The sequence below is a fragment of the Rhinolophus sinicus genome, chromosome 14 (genome assembly GCF_057876585.1).
Source record: "Rhinolophus sinicus isolate RSI-liver-muscle chromosome 14, RSI-T2T, whole genome shotgun sequence".
Classification (NCBI taxonomy): Eukaryota; Metazoa; Chordata; class Mammalia; order Chiroptera; family Rhinolophidae; genus Rhinolophus; species Rhinolophus sinicus.
Window position 1 is genome coordinate 36,453,878 of NC_142514.1, and position 21,036 is coordinate 36,474,913.

At 50.6% G+C, this 21,036-nt stretch overlaps 1 protein-coding gene across 3 annotated transcripts in view; it reads right to left on the bottom strand.

Annotated features, from left to right (window-relative positions):
* Nucleotides 1–275: 275 nt before the first annotated feature.
* TTC39A (tetratricopeptide repeat domain 39A) overlaps nucleotides 276–21,036 on the bottom strand; it is a 48,462-nt gene continuing 27,701 nt past the window's right edge. For 2 of the 3 annotated variants that reach the window (XM_074334709.2, XM_074334707.2), the window contains exons 5-18: nucleotides 20,930–20,997; nucleotides 19,124–19,188; nucleotides 16,999–17,098; nucleotides 15,538–15,603; nucleotides 13,517–13,625; nucleotides 12,938–13,005; nucleotides 12,798–12,857; nucleotides 11,689–11,850; nucleotides 7,188–7,279; nucleotides 5,080–5,200; nucleotides 3,059–3,170; nucleotides 2,554–2,668; nucleotides 1,291–1,407; nucleotides 494–749 (exon numbers count right to left, since the gene is read on the bottom strand). In XM_074334709.2, coding sequence (XP_074190810.1) covers nucleotides 626–749; nucleotides 1,291–1,407; nucleotides 2,554–2,668; nucleotides 3,059–3,170; nucleotides 5,080–5,200; nucleotides 7,188–7,279; nucleotides 11,689–11,850; nucleotides 12,798–12,857; nucleotides 12,938–13,005; nucleotides 13,517–13,625; nucleotides 15,538–15,603; nucleotides 16,999–17,098; nucleotides 19,124–19,188; nucleotides 20,930–20,997 — 1,379 coding nt within the window. In that variant the 3' untranslated portion in view covers nucleotides 494–625. Of the gene's footprint in view, nucleotides 750–1,290; nucleotides 1,408–2,553; nucleotides 2,669–3,058; nucleotides 3,171–5,079; nucleotides 5,201–7,187; nucleotides 7,280–11,688; nucleotides 11,851–12,797; nucleotides 12,858–12,937; nucleotides 13,006–13,516; nucleotides 13,626–15,537; nucleotides 15,604–16,998; nucleotides 17,099–19,123; nucleotides 19,189–20,929; nucleotides 20,998–21,036 lie in introns of all 3 variants that reach the window. The other variant, XM_019742882.3, reaches the window with a different exon arrangement.

Consider the following 21,036-nt stretch of genomic DNA (forward strand, 5'->3'; position numbering starts at 1 on the left):
ATCAAAATTATCTCACTAAAAAGACGTTTGATTTTTTTAAATTGGAAAGATACAAAGGGAGTTAAAATGAAGTGTAGGAAGTAAGGTAGTAGGTATCTGTGTGCAACCTCTATGCACAACCCCCAGAAGCCTCAACGCCTGAGGTACAGACGCCCCTGATGGTCCTTCCAGCCCTGGAAGCTGAGAACTTGCTGAAATTTGAAAAGTAGTTTGGCCTTTGGCATCATAGATATACCCCCCGATCAATATGGGTTTAAGCAAAGATTTACAGGTGGTCAGTTGGTGGGTTTTTTAAAAGCCAGCTATGATCCCATCATTGTATTTCTAAGCAAAATGTAAACTGTAAATACATTCTCTTAAACATCACAGTGAAAAACAAGTACCCGTATGTGTGACAGAGCAGGCAGAGGGCTCCACCTGCTCTGTCCTTGGCAAAGGCCCTTGGCCTCACTTGTGGAAATGCCGGCTTCACGTCTGCACGGATACCCATGTGGTGCCACTCCACTGGAGCACCGATGGACCCCAAAGGCAGGGCAGGGCGGGGCGGGGGGAGGGGAGCATTTTGAAATATTTCCAAGAACTCTGTCCAGCTGTCTGTCTTCCAGCTCACAAGCGCTGCACAAAACTACAAGGACACCGATGAGACCACGGGTCTGTTGCCATTCTCTAGGGAAGACTTGGCTTGGAGTGTGGCTGCCTGGATTCGAAAATGTGTCCTTGACTCCATGGAGTAATTCTTGTAGTTTTGCCTGGAAGAGACCATAGAATCAGACACATGAGGCTGCTTTTCCTTTAGTCTGAGCTGTGGAAGCCCACCAGGCAAGAAAGATTTGTAGAGGCATAAATCCTTCTCTGTTTAAAGAAAGAGTTGGGCCCTGCCCGCTACGGGTCAGCAGAAGGGTGTGTAGTCTCACCCAGGTAGCATGCCCTCTGGAACTACTCTTGGTCTTGTTGGGTCCCCACGCTTGAGGAAGTGATTTCAAGAGGTAGATCCATGGGCGGGAAGGCAGGAGACCTGGGTCTTCACACAGCCCCGTGGCTGGCTTGTCTGTGACCCTGGGTAATTCTCCCTGCTTCTGGGATTCCAATTTTTCATTGGTAAGTTGAGGAGGAAGCCTCCCTCCGTCAGCCGAGAGCTGGCTCCAGGGACGGGGCCCAGCGCCCGCACGGCCACTCACTGCCCCGGCAGCACCCTCCCTTACTGCTCCTTTGGCTCCTCTGCCCCCAGCCAGGGTGAAGCTCCTGAGCTCGTGGGGAACGAAGGACTGACCAAGGCTAACTAAGCCTTACTTGGCAGTTTCCAAGAGTTTGACAGCCTCTTCGTTTCTGCCTTGCTCCATGAACAGCAGGGCCAGCTCCAGCAGTGCATTTGGGATCAAGTAGTGGTCATATTTAATCTTCTTTTCACTGTGGGACAGAGGAGGACATGGCTTACAGGCTGCGCCCTTCAGACGTCCTTCAGGCTTCTCCTCCCAAACCTTCCCCGAATGGGAGGATCCCACCCATGCCCTCAAGTAGGGTTTTCTGATCTGAGTTCCAATTTGGGAAGGTTCCCATACCTAGCCCTAGAAAGGCTTAGGGTCCACAGCAGAACCTTCCAGACATGGTGCTTCCGTGTGCAGAGGTGCTTCCTCTGCACCTGGGACCCCAACTCCGTAACAACCTATGGCTCATGTCATACCCTTAGCCCACACCCACCTCAGTCCCCAACCCCCCTTCTCCAGGTTAATGATTTACTGAATTGGGAGGTCTCATGTCTCCAATCTGGCCCCTCTGACCTACCCACCATGCTGCCCCGGAGACATCCTTTTAAAACTCAGATCTGCCCTGCATGGTATCCTTCCTGGTTGTCTTCTGTGTACAGGATAAAGTTCTGCCTTGTAAACAAAATAGCCAGACCCTTTCTTAGTCTATCTCCACCCCCTTATTTCATCTGCAACTTTTTCCCTCTGTACTTCTTAACCCAGGGAAGGAACGACCTAATCACTGTCCCCCGCCAACCTCAGGTGTCTTTCTGTGCCCAAACGTTTGCACATGCTGTGTACCTACTCCACTTAAAACTCCTGCTTAGCTTTCTCCGCCTGATAAACCCCACGATTTAAACAGCATCATTGGACAGCCTTTCCTGGTATCTCGCTTTAGATTTAGGTCCCTTCTCAGGCACCTGCAGCCAGCCCTTTTCTGCTCTCCCCTAGCACAGCGCGGATCATACCAGATTGAGTTTCCTACAGCTGTCTGTAACATTCATAATCCCCCAGGGCAACAGCAGAGTTGCTGAAATACAAACTCTAGGGGGCACCATTCACACGAAATTCAGTGCGGATGGGCTTCTATAGTCGGTCAAACTGATGGCCCTGGGGACAAGGTCTGAATGATGTGTGCCCAGCAAGGGTCTTGGCACAGAGTAGGCAGGCACTAGTACATGTGTAGTGAATGGGAGAAGGCTGGGGCCAGGCACTGGCGTGTGCGTACGGATGGAGAAGCCCTGAAACTACGCAGAGACCCACCCCCTGCAGTAGGCAGTCTGGAGTAGGAGCAGCCAGAGATACTTACTTAGCAGAGATGCTCCTGAAATTCTCCTCGGCCTCCCGGACACGGCCCAGGTATTTCAGACACAGGCCTTTCAGCAACTTCACCAAGCACTCGTCATCCACTGAGTACTCATTCTCTGAGAAAGGGGAGAGGAGAAAACAGGTTTGTTCATTTCTGCAACAGAAATGGGGCCCCTACTCTGCTGAGCCCTGGGAATACAGAGGTGGGGTCCTGTCCTCAGGGAGCTCACATCCAGGAAGGAAAGACAAATACTGAGACGATGACAATACACTGAGATCAGGACTGACTGAAGGAAGTCCAGAGGCTATGGGAGCCCAGAGGAGGCCTTGGCCCTACATGGGGGACAACGGATAGCTTGGAGGAGCTGCCATTGAAGCTCAGTCTAGAAAGGCAAAGGTCAGTTACCAGGTAGAGAAGAAAGGACATTTTTGGCAGAGGGAGCCTTCAACTGTAAAGACCTGCGGTCTGACACAGCTGGCAGGTTCAAGGACCTAGGGGTAGTCACCTGGGCCCTTTTCCAGCATCTCTTCAGCCTTGTTGATAATCTCAAGTATCCCGTCTGTGAGCTCTGGCTGCTTCCCAATCACAGCGTAGCCATTCCAAATGTACATCATTTCCTGAGGGCAGGGGAGCAAGTCAGTCCTAGGTTTCCTCCTCAATGGGGCCTCAGTTTCCCCATCTGTAAAGTGGGCAACTCAGATCAGAAGATCACTAAAGGCCCTCTAGTTCCTAAATTGTGGGGGAACCATAATTTACTTAAGCACTTCAGGATTTCTAGTAGGGCTTAAGACCATGCCATCCTCTCTCCTATTCCCCCAAGGCACTGGGCTTGAGTTACCATCATGAAAACTATGAAACATATCCTGATTCCTTTTTCTGCTTTGACTTCTAGGATGCTCAGAATACTATATTAAATTTTCATTTATAGTAATTCTGTTAGATTAGCATTTCCTGAACTGTCAAACCCGGTAATAGGTGTAAAAGTAATTTGTATACATAAAGTTCTAGGAAGACATTATTTTTGTTATGGTTCTTGTCATTATGTTCTAGGGAAGAAAGTTAAGTTTAGGCTAGAATTTCTCAAAATCATCATATGGTCCTAAGTTAGCAAATGTTCCATTAAAAAAAGTTCTGTAGTCAAATAAATTAGGGAAAAATCGTATTCAAGCTTCTTCTTGGAGACTTAACCCTGCAGATCAGCATTTAAAGGCTCTGAGAAGGTCTACAGTGTATAAACTTTTTTTAGGCTAGTCTCCCTAATGTATTTAATCACAGAAATCATTTTATGCAAAGATGGCGTTTTACAGATTATAGTTTGGGAAATTCTCCTCTAAATTTTTGATACAGTTACTTCCCCTGCCCTTCCTTACAACACCCCCTCCCATTTGATGATGACAGCTTTCCTGTATATTTTTAAATATAAAATATTTCAAACTTTGTTTAGAGATATTCAGGATACAAGCTCTAAATAAATTCTATAAATATTGAACTTTTCGATTTATAAAGTATTTGACACATTTATCAGCTGATTCTCATAACTGTTCTATGAAACGAGCAAGGTACATATTATTCCCATTTGCCATTAAGGGAAGGGGGACCTTACCCAAGGTCACACAGTTGGTGAATAGCAGAGTCAGGACCAGAAAAAGGTCTCCGAAGTCCCCTCCTACTTTTCTTGGCTGCCTTACTATTTGAATAACAAGGACTCTCAACGAACTGGAAACTTCTCTGCTAAAATCATGCATGATATTAGCACTGTAACAGTGATTCAGAACATGGGCTCTGGAACCAGACTATCTGGGTTCAAATTCTGACTCTAACACACTAGCTGTGCGACCGGTACAAGTTATTTTATCTTTCTACTTACTGCTTACCCACTTATTATCTACATAGTTTGTCTTTCTACTTTTATTACTTATCTATTAGGCCTTAGTATCCCCATATGTAAAATGAGGGTGCCATCAGCACCTACTCAGAGTGTTGTTGTGAGGATCAAATGAGGCCACAGGCAATGGGTGTTAGGAGCCTTGAACACAGCAGGTGCCCAACAACATGTTAGCTGTTGTCATTGTTATTTCAGAGTTGAATATAACACAATCCCAGGCCTCAAAAAAGCTCTGTCCAAGTGAAGGGAACAGTGTAAACAACAATTATCATCATGTGACAAGACTGAAACAGACAGGGTAGGAACACAAACAGCTGAGTGACGCTTCTGCCTGGGGGCAGGGGTGTGGGACAGTCTAGGAGGGCTGCTCTTTCTGCCTCCAGGTATTTTTAGCCTTTGTATTTGTCTCCCCAAACCCCTCCCAGGGGACCAGCACTCTCTCAGAGGCAGGGGCTGGCTCAGACTCATCTGTGTTCCTCCCCCAAATCCCAGATAAACTGTGAAATCCTCTCCAGGCCCCTGAAGCATGAAGGTCTTTCTCCCTTATCCTGTCCCCTAGTCCATGGTTGTATCCCTGGCTCTCAGCGAATCCCTATGATTCTGAACTGGAGTGCAGGGCCAGCCAAGACCCTCCTACCCACCAGAGCAGGGATTGGCAATGAGATAGGTTTGGGGGAGAGGTAGCGTCTGGACTTCCGGATGGCAAACTTCTCTGTAGGTAGAGATTTCCCAGCAATCTTGAGTTTCAGGCCTGGCACAGCTCTACAAAAGAGACGAGGAAGGTAGGGTGAGGGGGAGAACAAGCTGAAGGGAACTGAGTCCCCAGACTGCCCAGCCTCTGCTTGACACCTCTCTGCGCCTCAGTTTCCCCATCTATATGAGGATGGTGTTAGACTCATAGCCTTTGGGTGTGGCCTTATTTCACCACCTCCTGTGGCTAGGCGAGGGGCCCCTCCACACCAGCAGCAGAAGTGAGAATGTCCACAAACAGCCCAGTCCTGCTCTGCCTCCTGGTTGTCTCTCCTCCACTTCCAGGCCCCGTTTCCGGAAGGCCCAGTGGAAGTCTGACCCCATTTCACAGGGGAGACTAACACCCAGAAAAGGGAGGGACCTGTCCAAGACCGCACAGCTCGAACCTTTAATTAACTCTTGCCACGTGACTTGTGGCCTCCGCAGCTGTTTCCAAAGGCAGAGTAAAATGTGGTATGCAGCTAGGCAAGCCATCACCTCTGGAGCCTCATCCACCCACCTCCAGCCCACCCGCCGATTTCTGCCACAGTCATGGGGTGTGGCTGTGACCCTCAAGCCTGAGCCGTCCAGGTTCAGGAAACAGCTGGACTAGTTGTGAGGTCCCCCTGCCAAACACTTTCCCAGCTTATTCACTGTGAACCTCTCTGGGCCTGGTTTCTCATCTCTAAAATGGAGATAATGATATGAAGGGAAACAGAACTTGCCACCCCAAAATTTGGCATAAGGATTATTTTAGGATGGTTATTTTTAAGAAACAGCAGACACAAGAAAAACTGAAAATCTAGTAGAAGTTACCTTCTATAGAAGTTACATTTATAAGGGAAATCCGCATTTGTAAGGGTGTCTCCCTCTCTGTACCAGGAAGAAGAGGATGATTGAATCTCTAGAAACTCTTAGCCATAGAGAAAGCAGACACTTAAATCTGTACAACAATCATCCCTCCTTTACTGCGCTCTGCCTAGAAACCTCCCTTAACTGGCTTCCCACCCCGACATCTTCTTTCATCTTTAGTTGGAGATGGTATTTAAGGTGATGGCTCGGGCCATTTCAGAGAGTTCCTCAGTTTTCCTAGATATCTCCCATGTATACAGGAGGTATACGTGTTATTAAACTTCTGTTTGTTTTTCTTCTGTTAATCTTTTATTATGGGGGATCTCAGCCAAAAACCCAGAAGAAGAGAGGAAAAATTATCTTCCTTCCCCACAGATAATTGGACAGTGACGTGAGATGGAGAAACGGAAGCACTCAGTAAATGACAAATGCCCTATGATTGTGACATTGGTAGCCCAGGAAGCTCAGATTACCTCCACTTCCAGGTCTGTAAGTTGGGGCCAACCCTCACCACAGCTGGAGGAAGGCCCTAGGCTCCATTCTCAGCCAGCCAAGGCTGAGCCCTGCTCCAGGCCCCTCACAGAAGGCAAACACAGCAGGACAGGTAGGAGTAGAAACAGCCACCATTTAGTGGTTCCAGGCCCTACTCCAGAGTCTTTAAATACATTCGCTATTTGATTCCCAAAAGAACCCTGCCAGGCAAAGGTTGTTATTCCCATTTTATAGATGCTGAAACTGTGCAAAATGACACAGCTAAGAAAAGGCAGAGGCTGGATTTAATCCTGTTTATTTGATTCCAATTCCTTGGCTCTCTACTGTGTTTCTCTGAGTGTATCAGGTTAACTCAGCAGAAGGGACCTCTCTAGACCTGTGTCCAATCTGTCCTACTGACCTGATGAAAGAAGCTCAGTGGAAAGGATGTTGACAAAACCACTTTGGTGAAAGAAAGCCTCTGAACAGATTCAAAGGGCGCTAACAAGCAGTAATAGGAGGAGGTGGTGATGGAAAGGCATGACCGTGGCACGTGGGGCAACCCTGGAGGAGGGTCAGGGAGCTCAGCGCCAGGAGAGATGACACCCCCACCCTCTCCCTCTCTGGAGCCCACAGGTCAGGGTGTCTGTGGACAGAGGCTGGCTGAGAACTAGGATGGGGTGCAAGTAGGGCTCACCTAAACAACTCCACCTCGTCATCCCCAAATGGCTTGTAGTCCTCCTTCCCAAACATGCTGAGGTAGGCGGCCTTCATGTAGATGTAGGTGGCCTGTGCGAGGCAGAGCAACAGTCAAGTGTGAGCAAGCCGCCCTCCAACTGCAGCCCCAGACTGGCACACATACCTTATTTGGCACAAACACCTCACCTGGCCCAGTAGAGTAGCTAACATTATCCCCAAGCCCCAGGAGAGAAACTGAGGGTGAGGCAGCTGAAGCAACTTGAGGTCTTGAGCTGCTAGTTAAATCCAGGACGAGACCAAGTCAAAGCAGCTGCCTTCTTCACTCAGAATCAGTGGAGAGAATGACGTAAGCAACTAGTAGAAGCACAGGGCAGAACGGAGGCTAGGACAGACACACAGACAGGGCAGCAAGGACTTCTGGGAAGCAGTTACTTCAGACTGGGCCCTGGAAGGCCGGTGGGAAGATACACAGAGACCAGAGAATGGACCTTCCAGGCAAGGGGAACAGCCTGAGCAGAGCCTGTGTATAACTAGCATACAAATAGGTAGTATGACGTATGGGACGCATAAAAGAAGAGGTGTGAGGCCAGAAGAGTGAGCTGGGACCTGGATCAGGGCTTAGCTCAGGGTCCCTTGGTGGATCTCTCTCACTGTGTGCCAGGCACTTTACAGACATCACTTCATTTGATCCCAAAGACAATGCTACTCAGAAAGGAATCCTACCCTACCTCTGCTTCCTGGGACCTCAGGGCTGCTGGGGGCAGAGCTGGGAGTGACTCCAGGTTTGTGTGGCTTTAAGGGCCTTGTCCGCTAGATCAGCAGCCGCCCCTTTGAGAGAAGTTCAGGAGGTACAAACCCTCCCTCCCTGCTCCCAGAGATCCATCCCTCCCCCAGAGGTCCAATGCCAGCAGAGCCTGGCTCTATGCTGCCTCCAGTGGCCAAGGCTTGAACCACAGTGCCTGCCAGCTGGGGCTGCTGCCAAGGAACTACATTACATGCCTGTTGCCCAGAAAGAAGTGTAGTGGGTGGAGGAGGAAAGGGAGCAGGATATCCTGGAGTCTAGTCTCTGGAGAAGATAAAAAGCAGCCTCTACCTGGCAGCCCCACCCACGCTGAAGCCCAGAGCTACTCCCAGTTCCACTCTGACCTCAGCACCTCAGTTTGCCCTTCAAAAATGAGGAAAAGCTGGTTATTGTGGAGTGTGGTGGGAAGACTCTCCCCTCATTGAAACTCTTCCCCATTCCATCTTTAATTTCTCAGTGTCATCCTTGCCTTCTCTGTCTTCCCCACCCTGGCACTGAGTCACCAAGTCCCCACGATTTTACCTCTCAACAAGCTCTTGAATCCCACTGGCCCTGTCCTATCAGTCACCTCAATTACTGCACCCGCCTCCACACTGTCCCCGGCTCCATGCCACCAGGGATGTCTTCCTACTGTCCTACTTCATATGGTCTCCTAACCCATCTCCCTGCTCCCATTCCTGCCCCCTGCAAGCCATTTCCCACACCATCGCCACTTTGATATTTTTAAGTCAAATCACATCAGTCCATCCTTGAAATCTCATGATATTCCATTACCCTTAGGATAAAATCCTCCATCACACTTAAGATAAAACCCAAACTCCCTGTCATGTCCTGGGAGACCCTATCCAGTCTCCCCCAGTTTCTTCTCCAACTTCGTCTCCTGTTTCTCCCTCCCTCTCATCACTCAGCCTCACTGGCCTCTGGGCTATTTCCAGAACACATCAAAGGCACTCAGCTTCTGCGTGCAGGTGCCCAGTAACTGGAGGAGGGATTTATTAAGCACAGATCTAAGCCACAAGTGTCAAGGGCTCCTTCACTGTCAGATTAACATCCAACAGCCACCCAAGGCCCTCCGTGACCTGCTTTTCTGGCTCCTCTTTGGCCATTTCTTCCCCATTGCTCCTTAAACTCACCCCAGGCCTCTGCCTTCCCGCTGCCTAGGATGCCACTGCCTTTTCCCTGCCAGGCTTATCAGCTGGCTTCCTCTAGGAGACTTCTACTCCCCCTGGGCAGCTCACCCCCACTGAGTCACCGGTAGTCAGGGTGGATGCGGTGACCTCCAGTTGTGAGACCCAGGGACATCCAACTTATCAAGGGATGTTATGGGGCCACAACGATGGAAAATGGTGTCCCTGAGGGGCGTCCTGTCTCCACAGGGTTATCTGACTGTTTGCCCATTGATTCTACACATTGATTTTGCTGGATTTCTCTACCAGGGTTTGTGCCGTCAGATAGTCCCTGTCCTCAAGAAGCTTATAGCCAGTGGCTTCGAGGGGATGGTCCCTCCACAGGCCCCTGCACACCCACCCACAACCCTTCCCTTGGCGACACGGAACCTCTTGGCAGCACCCTGGCTTCTGAGTTTGCCCTTGCTGTTCTCTTGGCTCGGGGTGCCCTTTCACTTCCTCCACTCTGCCACCAGGATTCTTCTTCCTTCAGAACTGGGTTCAGATGTTTCCTCTTCCAGAAGCTTTCCTTGTCTTCTTGGCTGCGCTGCCCAGGGCTCCCTCGGAGCTCCCCTCAGATTCCCCCATTACAGCACGGAGCACACAGTTGTCACCACCTAGTTTCTGGCCATCTCAAGCTGCAAGCACTGGGGGAAACACAAAGGCTCCACAGGGGCAACGCCCACAGTCCAGCAGAGAGAGATCCTGGGGGGAAGGGAGCTGCGGGGGAGGGGGTAGGCAATGTGTAGGCAATGGCCACAGGCCAAGTCCCTCGAGCTAGAAGTTGGAGAACTCTGTGGAAGCCAAGTGCTGCAGATTAGCAATGAATGAGGCCCTGGCATTTGAGTTGTTACAACCCCCACTTTCATAGGAAACCCTTCTGAGGAAAGCATTGCAGAGAGAGGGGCTGGCCACTCCTAAAGTCACACAGTGAGGTGGAGACTGAAGTGACTCACTGCCAGGCATCCTGACACCTGGGAAGCCTGGCCCTCCCTCTGCTCCTCACAGCAGTGGTGTGACCACCCCAGGCCTCTTTCCCCGTGTTCATGTACCCAGCTGCCTGCAGCACTCCACAGAAGGCTTCTAGGTCATTTTAGTTCAAAAAGGTTCCCAGAGTCTGTGCTCTTATTGAGAGTGGGAGGCAACGAGGAATGAGTGTCTGGCCCACAGAGCCTGGGCCTGAGGAAGCGCCTTCAGCAGAAGGGTGAGCTCAAGGCGCTCTTGGAGGACTTGAGGAGCAAGAGGTAAGCAGAGGCCTTTGAGTCACACAGAGCTGTCTTCAAATCCAGTGCTTGTCACTGACAGTTGTGTGGAGGAAATGGCAAGTACTGGGCACATAGTAAGAGCTCAGGGAAAGCCTGTTCCTTCCCCCAGCCCCACCTGCCCCAGATCCAGAGAATTCCCTTTCAGCATGGTCCCCAGGCAGGAATACTGAAAAGGGACTTCCATGAAGAGGTAGGGAGGGATGAGAAAGGGACTCAAGGTCATTGAGACACATGTGCTACGCATTGCCAATACCAGATTAGATGCTCTCTGATGATCTAGATGGTTCTTAGATTCTTGGTTCAGAATTCTGTGCTCATTACTATGATGATAATGGCCAATACTTATTTTACCACTTAACATTGATGTTACAAGTTGTCACGTATGGTGGGCACCTGTTCTATTTGCTTTTGCCTACATGGCACCTCTTTAACCCCCACCCCACTCCCCCAAAGCTTCTTTCAGGGACATCACTTCACTTTTCTTCCAGGGAACCACCCCTCTTCTACTCTTGATTCATGAGTTGTCCCAGCCCTGTTTTTCCAGGCATCAACATGCGATCTGTGTCAGACCAGTGAGGCTCTATTATGGGCCTTCAGATGAGATCAAAGGGAAGACATGAGTTAGGGGCAGGCAGCCCATGGCCACCCTGCCTGTCCCATGGAGAGAACCTGCCTGCACTCCAAAGATGTCATAGAGAAGAGTACATCCACAGATGGAAAAACCAAGCCCAGATGACCTAATTTGAATTCCTGGATCCAGCCCTACCTGAAGTCAGCTGTGCCTAGAATTTTCAGTCATATGAACCCATGAGCCTTTTGTGTTTTAGATCTGCATAGTCCAATACAGTGGCCACTAGCCCCATGTGACTTTTTAAATTTAAATTTGAATTAATTAAAATGAAATGAAATTGAAAACATCCAGTTTCCCGGTTGCACTGGGAACATTTGAAGTGTGCTCAGTGTGCACCTGTGGCTGTGGCTCCCGTACTGGAAGATGCAGAAATAGAACATTCCCACCATAACGGAAGGTTCGATTGGACAGACTAACCGAAACAGCGTGAGTCTTGTGTCTGTCCTTTGTGACTAAAAATTTTGGCCAATACATTGTAGTTTGAAAGTTTCTTGGCCCCTCATGGTCTTTAGTTCCTTCCAACCCTGAGTCCCATTAGAATTTATGGTTCTGTTTAAATTCCAGCTGGGACATCTGTGTTACAATCTGGGTTGGCCTGGCCCCCCAGTGGCCCCCGGCCCATGGTGTCAGCCCACCTTGGACCAGGAGTTCTCCTTGCTGAGCAGGTCGGCGTAGAAGTAGGCCATCTTCCACTGGCCCTTGTAGGTGAAGCACCACATCAGCTCCCAGTAGCACATATGGTGGAACTGCTTCCAGTGCTGCTGCGCCTCACAGCACTCCTCGAACCGCCGGATGGCCTGTGGGCACCTGTGGTCAGCCTCAGCACGTGCACCCCTGGCCCACGCCTGCCCCACTCTCTGTGCCCTCTGCACCCCCCAACCGCACAGTAGGCCCAGCCTCCTCCAGTGCAGTGGTCCAGGCCTGTGCCAGGCTGCAGGGGTGGGGGAGGGGAGGATTAGGGAGATGGGAGATTTGGCTCCCAGTCCCGATTCTTCCCCAAGTCTCCCACGGCCTTGGGCCGTTACTGCCCCTCTCTGGGATACTAGTCTTTTAGTCACAAATTGAAAGGACAGGATGGAGCTATAATGGAGGGATAACCGGCAGTGGAAAGTGTTAATATTAAAGTAATATAATAATGTCTATGCCTCAGAGCAAACTCCAAAGGTTTCAGTAGCTCCTACGAAGTGACCTGGACCTGGGGCATCTGTCCTGATACCTGAGGAATCACAACCAGGGCCAGTGAGAGACCCTAGAACTCCACGTCACAAAGTCCATCCTGGGCGTTGGCTTAGTGCTGAGGTCACTGCCAGGACTCTGATCCTCCCCTCTCTAACTCCTTCAGTGGCTCCCTCCCAACTTACAGAGTCCCCACTCCTTAGCCAGGCCATCAAGCTGCCAGCTTCACCCCCTGGCACCAACACTCCATTCACCAGGTTCCAGCCCATCACCATGCCCTGAACAAGCAGGTCTTTCCGCCTCTCTCACTCAAGCACCTCCCTCTCCAGGGATGCTGTCATCTACATCTCCCTGTCAAAATCCTCCTCCACTATTGCCACCTCCTCTCTCGTCTTCCTAGACTGCCTTAGCTGGCAGTTCCGCTCCCACGCCTGCTCTCCGCTGGTTCTCTCGTGGGGGCTCTCCCTCCATGAAGCCCTATCCCTGAGTAAGTCTCTTTGTGTCTGACTTCATGCTGGCCTGGGAGACCCCGAGGGTCCTCAGCACCCGCCTGGACGCCAGTACTCACTGCATCCACGTTGCCTTTAATGGCTTCAATCCGCCCTGCAAAGAACAGGAAGATGGCGCCCTGCAAAGACACACATGTGGGTCTGTGTGGACACACGGGGCACATGTGGGCTGGTGGTGTCTGGCAGGAGGTGGGCTTACCTTAGGGTAACGCTTCAGGTAGGGCTTCAAGAGTTTCTCTGCCTCCTCAATGTTGACGTTCCCAGTGCCTGAAGGAGGTGGGGAAACAACACAAGTCACCAACACCACTGGTTCCTGTGGTCCTCCCAGCCACCTATCATGGGCTTCTCAGGGACTTTGTTTCCCCCTCTGTGAAATGGGGATAATAATTCTGCTATCTCCAGGGTGATGTGAGGGTTAAATAAGATAGTGCAGGTATCACCCCAAGCCTACCACAGAGCTCAATAACCAAGAACCATGCCCACCAATGCTGTGCTCAGAACCCCAAGGAGCTGCCGATAGCATCCTCACACCCTCTACAAGATGGGTATGACCATCCCCATTTCACAGATGAGAAAACGGAGGCTGGAACCCAATCAAACTGTGGTCAGCCGGACAGGGCCCAGGACAGTTGATGTGGCTCTGTTGTTTCTGATTTCAGTTCCCCATCCCCAGTCTCAGGGGCCCAAACAGGGTCTGCAGCCCCTCATCCTCTTGCCCTCTGCCCTTAGAACCAACCACCCCAGAAGCCCTCCACACAGGCCCCAGGGGCTCCCCTACCAAGCACAAAAGTGAGGAAGGTATGGTAGCACAGCAGTAGCATGACGCAGAGCACAGCTCGGAAGCTGTGTCCCGAGGCACCCTCCTCCAGCTGCAGCAGCCCGTAGTCCTGGGGGACAAAGAGGACAGGCTGAGGCCAGCGGGGCCTGGGCTCCCCAGGACCCACCCTGAGACCCAGGGAGGGGCAGGGGCCTAGAGGTCACTGGACAGTTGTGAGGGCAGTGCTGCTGGTGCAGGGCTGGGAGAGCACTGGGCCCCGGGGACCAGTCAGCTGCTCCAAGCTGGGCACCCCTGGGCAAGACGCTGTCCCTGTCCATGCCTCAACCACCTTCCTGGGGGAGGGAACACTGTTGCCAAAGCTCAGGCAAAGGTCTGGGCCCAGGTGTCCCCCCCACTTCTCAACTGCCCCTCCTCCATTCCTCCATTCATTCACCTGTTTGGCCCATGGGTGGGGGGGATGAGGCCCCGAGTAGTCCCAGGTCTGGTGGGGGAAAGTGGAATCACAAAGAGGCAGATAATCCTAACCACAGGCTCAGGCACAAAAGGGGTCATGAGGACTGCAGTCTGGGAAGACTTCCTGGAGGAGACGTCTCCAGAACCTGGCTAGGGAGGAGTGAGAGGCCAGACCCCACTTGTGTCCCTGCCTGCAGGTTGCCTCTTGGTCTATCTTCCGGGACCTTCTTGTTCTTTGTAATATATAAATGGGACCTGCCCCATTCCTGCCTCAAACCCTCCATGGCTCCGCTGCTTTCAGGAGAAAGATGGAGCCGGAGCTGCTGCTGAAGTCTCTCTACTCGGGTCTCACCAGCCACACTGTCCCCCATCTCAGCCAGTCTCATACTCTTCCCTTCCATCATCACCCTGAAGTCCTATTTGTGACTCAAGAACCTTCTTAAGAAAACAAAACTGAGAGGGACCTGCGGAGCGTCCGGCCAGTGTTTCTCCAGGCCCAGGCCATGAACCACAGGACACAACCAAGGTTTTAGAAATCCGTAGACAGGCGTGCGGAAGCCGAGTCCCCAGGCGAGAGTCCTTCCTTCTCAGTTCTCTGTCTGTCCTTCTGACGGTGACCAGGAGAATGCCCCAAGCCTGTGCTGGAGTGCGTTCAGTGTCGCTCTCGCTCTAAGCTCCCTTTCTCACAAAGCGAAACAACCTTGGCAGACCACACAATCTAGCTGGGCTTCGTAAGATTGTGGGGTCTTCATAACATTTATAGTTACAATTATGCTCTTATCACGCCAAATATATAGGTTTTCTGTGTACTATGTTTCCTTTAAATAAATTTAAGTAAAAAATAAGCCATTTTTCAGAATAATAATGTAGAAATAATAACATAGAGGCCCATGGATATGGCAAAAATCAGGGTGGGCCAGAGAAAGTCCAAGTTTGAGAAACACTGACCTGGTGAAAAAAAGAAAAAAAAAAAGCCCCTTGTTTTACCAAAAAGAGGTTCACAGTCCCAGGGACTTGCTCAGAGTCACAGGAAGAAGGGGCCTTCCAGGCCAAAGCTCCTTCCACCACAGCAGGCCTCCTTCACCGGGGAGCCCTCCCTGATCTGCTAGCTGGTATTCAGGTTCCTGCCCTCAGTAAAGCTTCAGTAAAGTGAGTCCTCTGCTTTCTGCCCTCAAGGCCTGATACACAGTTGGGCTTCCCTTGGGCATCTCCCAGACCAAAAGATGGAAAGTCCCAGGGCAAGGGACTTGCTCCAGGTCTTCTGAGGGGAGAAGGACCAGTTTCCTAATACCTGTCAGGCTCAGCGAACATGCCCCCAGGCCACTGCATGGAGCTGCCCTTCACACCCACCCTAACCCCAGAGCCTCCATCCTGTGAGGGACCAGGCAGGGATCAGTGGCCCCATTTGACTGAGAGGAGACTGAGGCCCAGAGAGGTTTGGGCCTAGTCCAGGACCATACACCAAGGGGGCTGAGTCAGGACTCACACCCAGGTGCTGCAGCCCGTCAGCTGAGTTACAGTCTGAGGGTGAGCAGGTCAGGGGCCTCTGAAAGCAAGTGGTTGGTTACCTTGTTTCCTGAAAATCCCACAAACTCCAGCAGCCGCAGGATCCTAGTAGGAAGCATGGACAGCGTCTGCAGGAACAGAGGCAGGTGGGCACATGGATGGGTGGGGGCTGCCACCCCCATTCCCCAAACCCCAGAGTCCTGGGGGTAAACCCAAGGGGTATAGGGTCTGTCCCTGTAATGTCGCCGGGGTTTCCCAGAAAGCCAACTTCCCCATATAGCAAAGCATTACAGTGTGACAGGAGCAGACTGTGTCCAAATCCCAGCTGGGTCACCTTGAAAAAGTTATACATCCTCTCTTTGCCTCTGTTTCCACATCTGTAAAATGGTAATAACAATAGCCCCTACCTCAGAGGTGCACTGTGCAGATGGATCAAATTAATATACGCAAAGCACACAGAAGGGGGCCTGTACATGATAGTTAGCTGTTGTTATTATTACACTGAGTCCCTACTTTGCACCAGGGGCTCTGTCATTACATTTGGTCCTCAGAACAGTGCTGCACAGAGGGATTACTGCCCCTTTTGACACATTGAGAAACAGAGGCACAGATAAGTGACAGGACATGTCCAAGGTCTCACAGCTCTTTAGCGGTGAAGTCAGTTCTTGAACCAAGGATGGTCTGGTTGTAACCTACTCAAACATCTGATGCACTTTGCAGCTTATATTTCTCAGCACTTGGCCCAGGATTACTGCTCACATTTTTCATATGAGGAAACTGGAATCCAGAGTGGGACAGGGACCTGACTAAAGGCCTGCTCTTTGAAGGGGAGAGAGCCCCCCCGAACCTGACACACACACACACACACACACACACACACACACTTTAGGAAAGGTATGAAGGCCAGGAGCCTAAATTGTCCATGAGCAGTTCCTCCTCCCAGGAGCAGGCACAGCTCTTTTGAGCCTCCCAGCCTCGGCTCACTGTTCCTTCTGTTTAGAATGCCCTTCCCTGCCTGGAAAACTTACCCCATCCTTCAAGATCCAGCGCAAATACCCCTCCTCCCCGCCCCTGCCCCCACCATGAAACTTTCCCTCAACCCCCACCCTCCCAGGAAGGAGCTTGGCTCTCCGTTCCCTTTGGGTCATCAGCTGTTCCAAGGCCTGTCTCCTACCCTGCCACTGGACAGCGTTTAACCACCTTTCTTCAGGGCAGAGAGGGTCCTGATTTACTGTTTGCCAATTTCTGATGCTATAAACACTGCCACCATGGTGGATTTCAAGCTTTCAACTTGACTTTGGAAGAAATGCACAGAAAGGACTCTGGAGCCAGCGCCAGCCCCCACCCTCACCCCAGCTGTGAGCCCCCCAGGCTGGCAACATGTCTGCTTCATCGCTAGGTCCCAGGGCTGGCACAGGGCCGGCACAGTAGCCCAGCAGAGACCATATGTGTGGCAGGAATGTGTAGGGGTGATTAATCTTGAGCCAGACACTGTGGACATGGGGAGGGGCACTCCCACTCACCAGATTGAAGGCTCCCACACCGAGCTTCACCCCTCCTTCAAAGTGACTGTGGTTCTCTCCTTTGAAATATTGTGAGGACTGCACGAGGCTGTCCAGCTCCCTGCAGAGGGACGCAAAGTCCTGTTTCAGTTACAAATTAGGGGCTGGGTCCCATTCCAGCTGGGCCTAGGCTGCCCCCCACTGCCAACTGATCTCAGAACTCCTTAGTGGAGGATTTATAATACCGGAAATCCAGAAAGCTGATATTTAAAGAATTTCTAACTAGACCTCCCACTATAATAATGGGAGTACATTCGTTACTCCTAAACTTTAGCTATATCAGCCCTGGCATATCTATGTTGTCCAACATCTAGGATTTGCTCGTGCTCTGCATTCTGTCTAGAACAGTTTCTCAACTTCAGCACTACTGACCTTTTAGGCGGGATAATTCTTTGTTGTGGGGGCTGTCCTGTGCATCCTAGGATGTTTAGCAGCAGCCCTGGCCACTACTCACTAGGTGCCAGGAGTAACCTTCCCCAAATTGTGACAACTAAAACGTGTCCAGAGATTACCAAATGTCTCATGGGGGGCAAAACTACCCCTCGTTGAGAACCACTGGGCTAATTCTAACACCCCCTCTTTCAGGAAGTCTTCCTGGAATCCGCTAGTTGGAATCCAACCCTCTTTCTCCTGGTCACCAACTGTACAGAGCTCATAACCCAGCCTGCCTGGGGCAGGACAGAGACTTTAGAAATGTGCCTACCTTCTTCCCAGGCCATGAGCATCCTGAGGGCTTTCATTCAGCAAATTGAGGCTTCTGTGTGCCAGCGTTTGGAGGACAGCAGGGAACAAAGCCACCAAGCCGCTGCCCTCATAACTCTCCCACTCTAGTGAACAGACCCTATCAAGGCACTGTGAAGGTGAGGAGGGCCTCAAAGGAAAAGAACTCTGGGGCCTGATTAAGCCTCCCCTGGGTTCAGGGAAGGCTTCTCTGAGCAGCTGACATTTGAGTGGAAAACAGAGATGAGAGGGATGAGCCTGGCACAGAAAGTGTGTTCCTGGCAGAGGGAACAGCATGTCCAAAGGACCCGAGGTAGGAATGAGCTTAGCATGTTTGAAGAACTGAGGGAAGGCCTAAATGTCTGGAGCAGAGCGGGGTGGGAGCTGTGGCAAGGAGGGCAGGGGGAACTCTCAGGAATGACTTGGCAGGGACTTTATTCGAAGAAGCAGAGGAGCCTCGGGAGTTGGCAGGGGGGTGAGTTGACAAGGTTTGGCTGGTGGGGAGACTGGACAGGCCAGAACACTTGTCTGGTTTCCAGTACGGGCCCACAAAGTATGTGGTGCCCACATACTGCATGGAGTGTTACACCCCAGCAATACCTTGAAATCAAACTCGCAAGACCTCTGCAGGGAAATAGTCACATTAAATGAGGAAAATAAAGATGACAAATAATCTCAAATTAATTCAGGTCAACTTTTAATGGAAAATGATATTTAATGCCAAACTTGTGGGTGGGAACTGGGCCTGCAGGGCTTTTTGATTTTGAAAATGTAGATGTTTGTGATCCCATGGTGGGTAAAAGTACTCTGCCTGAGTCTTCATTCTTTCATCCATAAACATGGCCTATTCCTGGTCCAGTGCTGACATGGCACAAAATAATCTGGCCCTTGGTGAGCTCCCATCATAGGGAGAGGTGTGTGTGTGTGTGTGTGTGTGTGTGTGTGTGTGTGTGTGTGTGTACCATCCCTGCTTACTGGAGAAGTAAGGGAAGGCTTCACGGGGAAAGTGACATTTGGAATGGGCTTTAACGGATGTATAATTCTGCTGCTGCTGCTCTTAAAATGATTGCTCCTATATCCTTCCACCTGGCACTAGCAGACCAAGCTGTTTTTGCAGAATCTGTGTCTTATGTTCCCCTAGCTCAGAGTCGGGCACAGTGTAAGCCTTCAGGGGAAGCAACAGAGACACCCAGAAAACCAGAGGAATAATATTCCAGAAAACTGAGCTTCTGAGGGTACAGAAATCTGCCCGAAGTCACACGGCATTCTAGCCTCCAGAGCGTGCTCTCTGCCTCCCACAAAGCAGCCTGACGGGTACAGGGTAGTAGGTGCGGTGCCCCAGGCTCCCCGGGCCAGCCCCACTCACTTGTAGGTCTGGTAGCTGTTTCGAACTTTGATGCCGCCCTTGATAAAGCTCACCATGTTCTCATCCTGCAGGAAGGAGAGATGCAAAGAGCTGGGCCTGGGTGGGTAGCCAGAGGCTCCAGAAGGGTCATACAAGTCTCTGGGCCCTGCCTTCCCCTTCCTGGGTCCAGCTCTATCAGAGACCCTGGGCGATGGGGTCAGAGGTCAGTCAAACCAGGCCTCCCTACCCCTGGGAGTTGCTTACTAAAACCTCCCAAATGCCTAGGGCTTGACCACACCCCCTTTACCAGCCTCCAGATACGAATACTATGTGCCTGGAGAAAGGCCTGGAGGAGATGCCCCCGTGGTTCACTGGGCCTCCTCTAGGTGGAGGAACCGTGGGAAAGGAAGAGGGACGCTCATTTTCAGATTGCTTGTGCTTTTTACAACAAGCTGATATTGATCACATTTGTAATTTAAAGCACCAGTACCTACAGCCCGCCCAGCAGCTCCACTCCCAGGTGTACACCTGAGAGCAATGGACGAACATGGGCTGCGGAAGTCACCTTGAAGAATGTTCATGGCACCACAGTTCTTAGCTGCTGAGAACCAGAAACAACCCAAATGCCCTTCAGCAGGAGAATGAATAAACAAACTGGTATATTCACAGAAGGGAATATTATACAGCCATATAAGATCGGGTGAAGGAAGCCAGTCCCACCCAGCTTGAGGCCTTAAGAAGCTTCAAGCCAACTAAACCATAACTGTATGGTGTTCAGACATCAATAGGAAGATGAGAAAATTATTTTTAAAAAATAGGGTGGGGGACGACAAACATAAAACTCTAACTAGTGGTTTCCCCTGTGGAGGGAGGCAGGGAACAGGCTGGGGAGGGGCCCAGAGGGCGAGAAGACTTGCTAGCATTGTTCTGTTCTCTAGTTGGGTGGTGGTGGTGGTGGTGGTGGTGGGGTGTTCGTGAGCATTTGTTTATTATGTGTAATACTAGAATAAACAAATAAAAGGCCAGTTATGGTGCAATTATTACAGTGATCCTAAGGAAAGATTAGGATTAATCCAATTCTAATCACCAGAGGTCTGAAAAGATAGAAAAATAGCTAACAAAAATAAACGGTACCCCAACAATAAAATTTATATATGCTCCTCTACCCCAATACTCATATTTACATGATGATTATACGAGATAATTATAACCCAGGCATTTTGGTAAAATCATGAGGGGATGATTTTCATAATTATCACTGTGTGGTAAGAAGCATAGGCTCTTACTCAGCCAGATTTGGGTTCAAATCCCAGCTCTACCATTTGCTAATAATGTAACCCTGGGAAAGTGGCTCTTCCCCTTGAATCCTCCCCTTTGCAGGCCTGTGAGGGGAAGATTAAGTAATATATGTAAATGTATGTAAAAACAAGCATTGTGTGTAAGGTGTGTAAAAACTACATACCTATAATATATGCATATTCATAGGTGCTACAAATCAACTTTTTGAATGAATCAGTTAAACTTATTTGTTGAATAAATCAAGTGTAAAGCAGGCTTTAGGACAATGTCTGTAACCCCATGAGCGGGAAAACAGCAGTCACAAGGTAGAAGTGCATCCCGGTTGTGGATGGGAACACATGTGCTCACATGTGCCCATCACCTCTGCCACTGAGCCTGGCCAGGGCCAGGAGTGTGGGGGTGACTGAGCCTGAGTCCTCGCCTGAATCACGAGGGGGCTGATGGCAGCTGCTATAGACCCTCTGGCGTGGACGTAGTTCTCCATCTTCTGAAGTCCCCAGGCTGCTTGTGTAAGTAGAGGGTCCCTACCTGCAGGAAGGTCAGGGCTGCTCTCTGCAGCAGGCATTCTGCATAGCAGACCTCAGCATGGATTTCCTCTGCAGGGAGAAAACCAAAACCTTGTGGCCTCCTGGGAC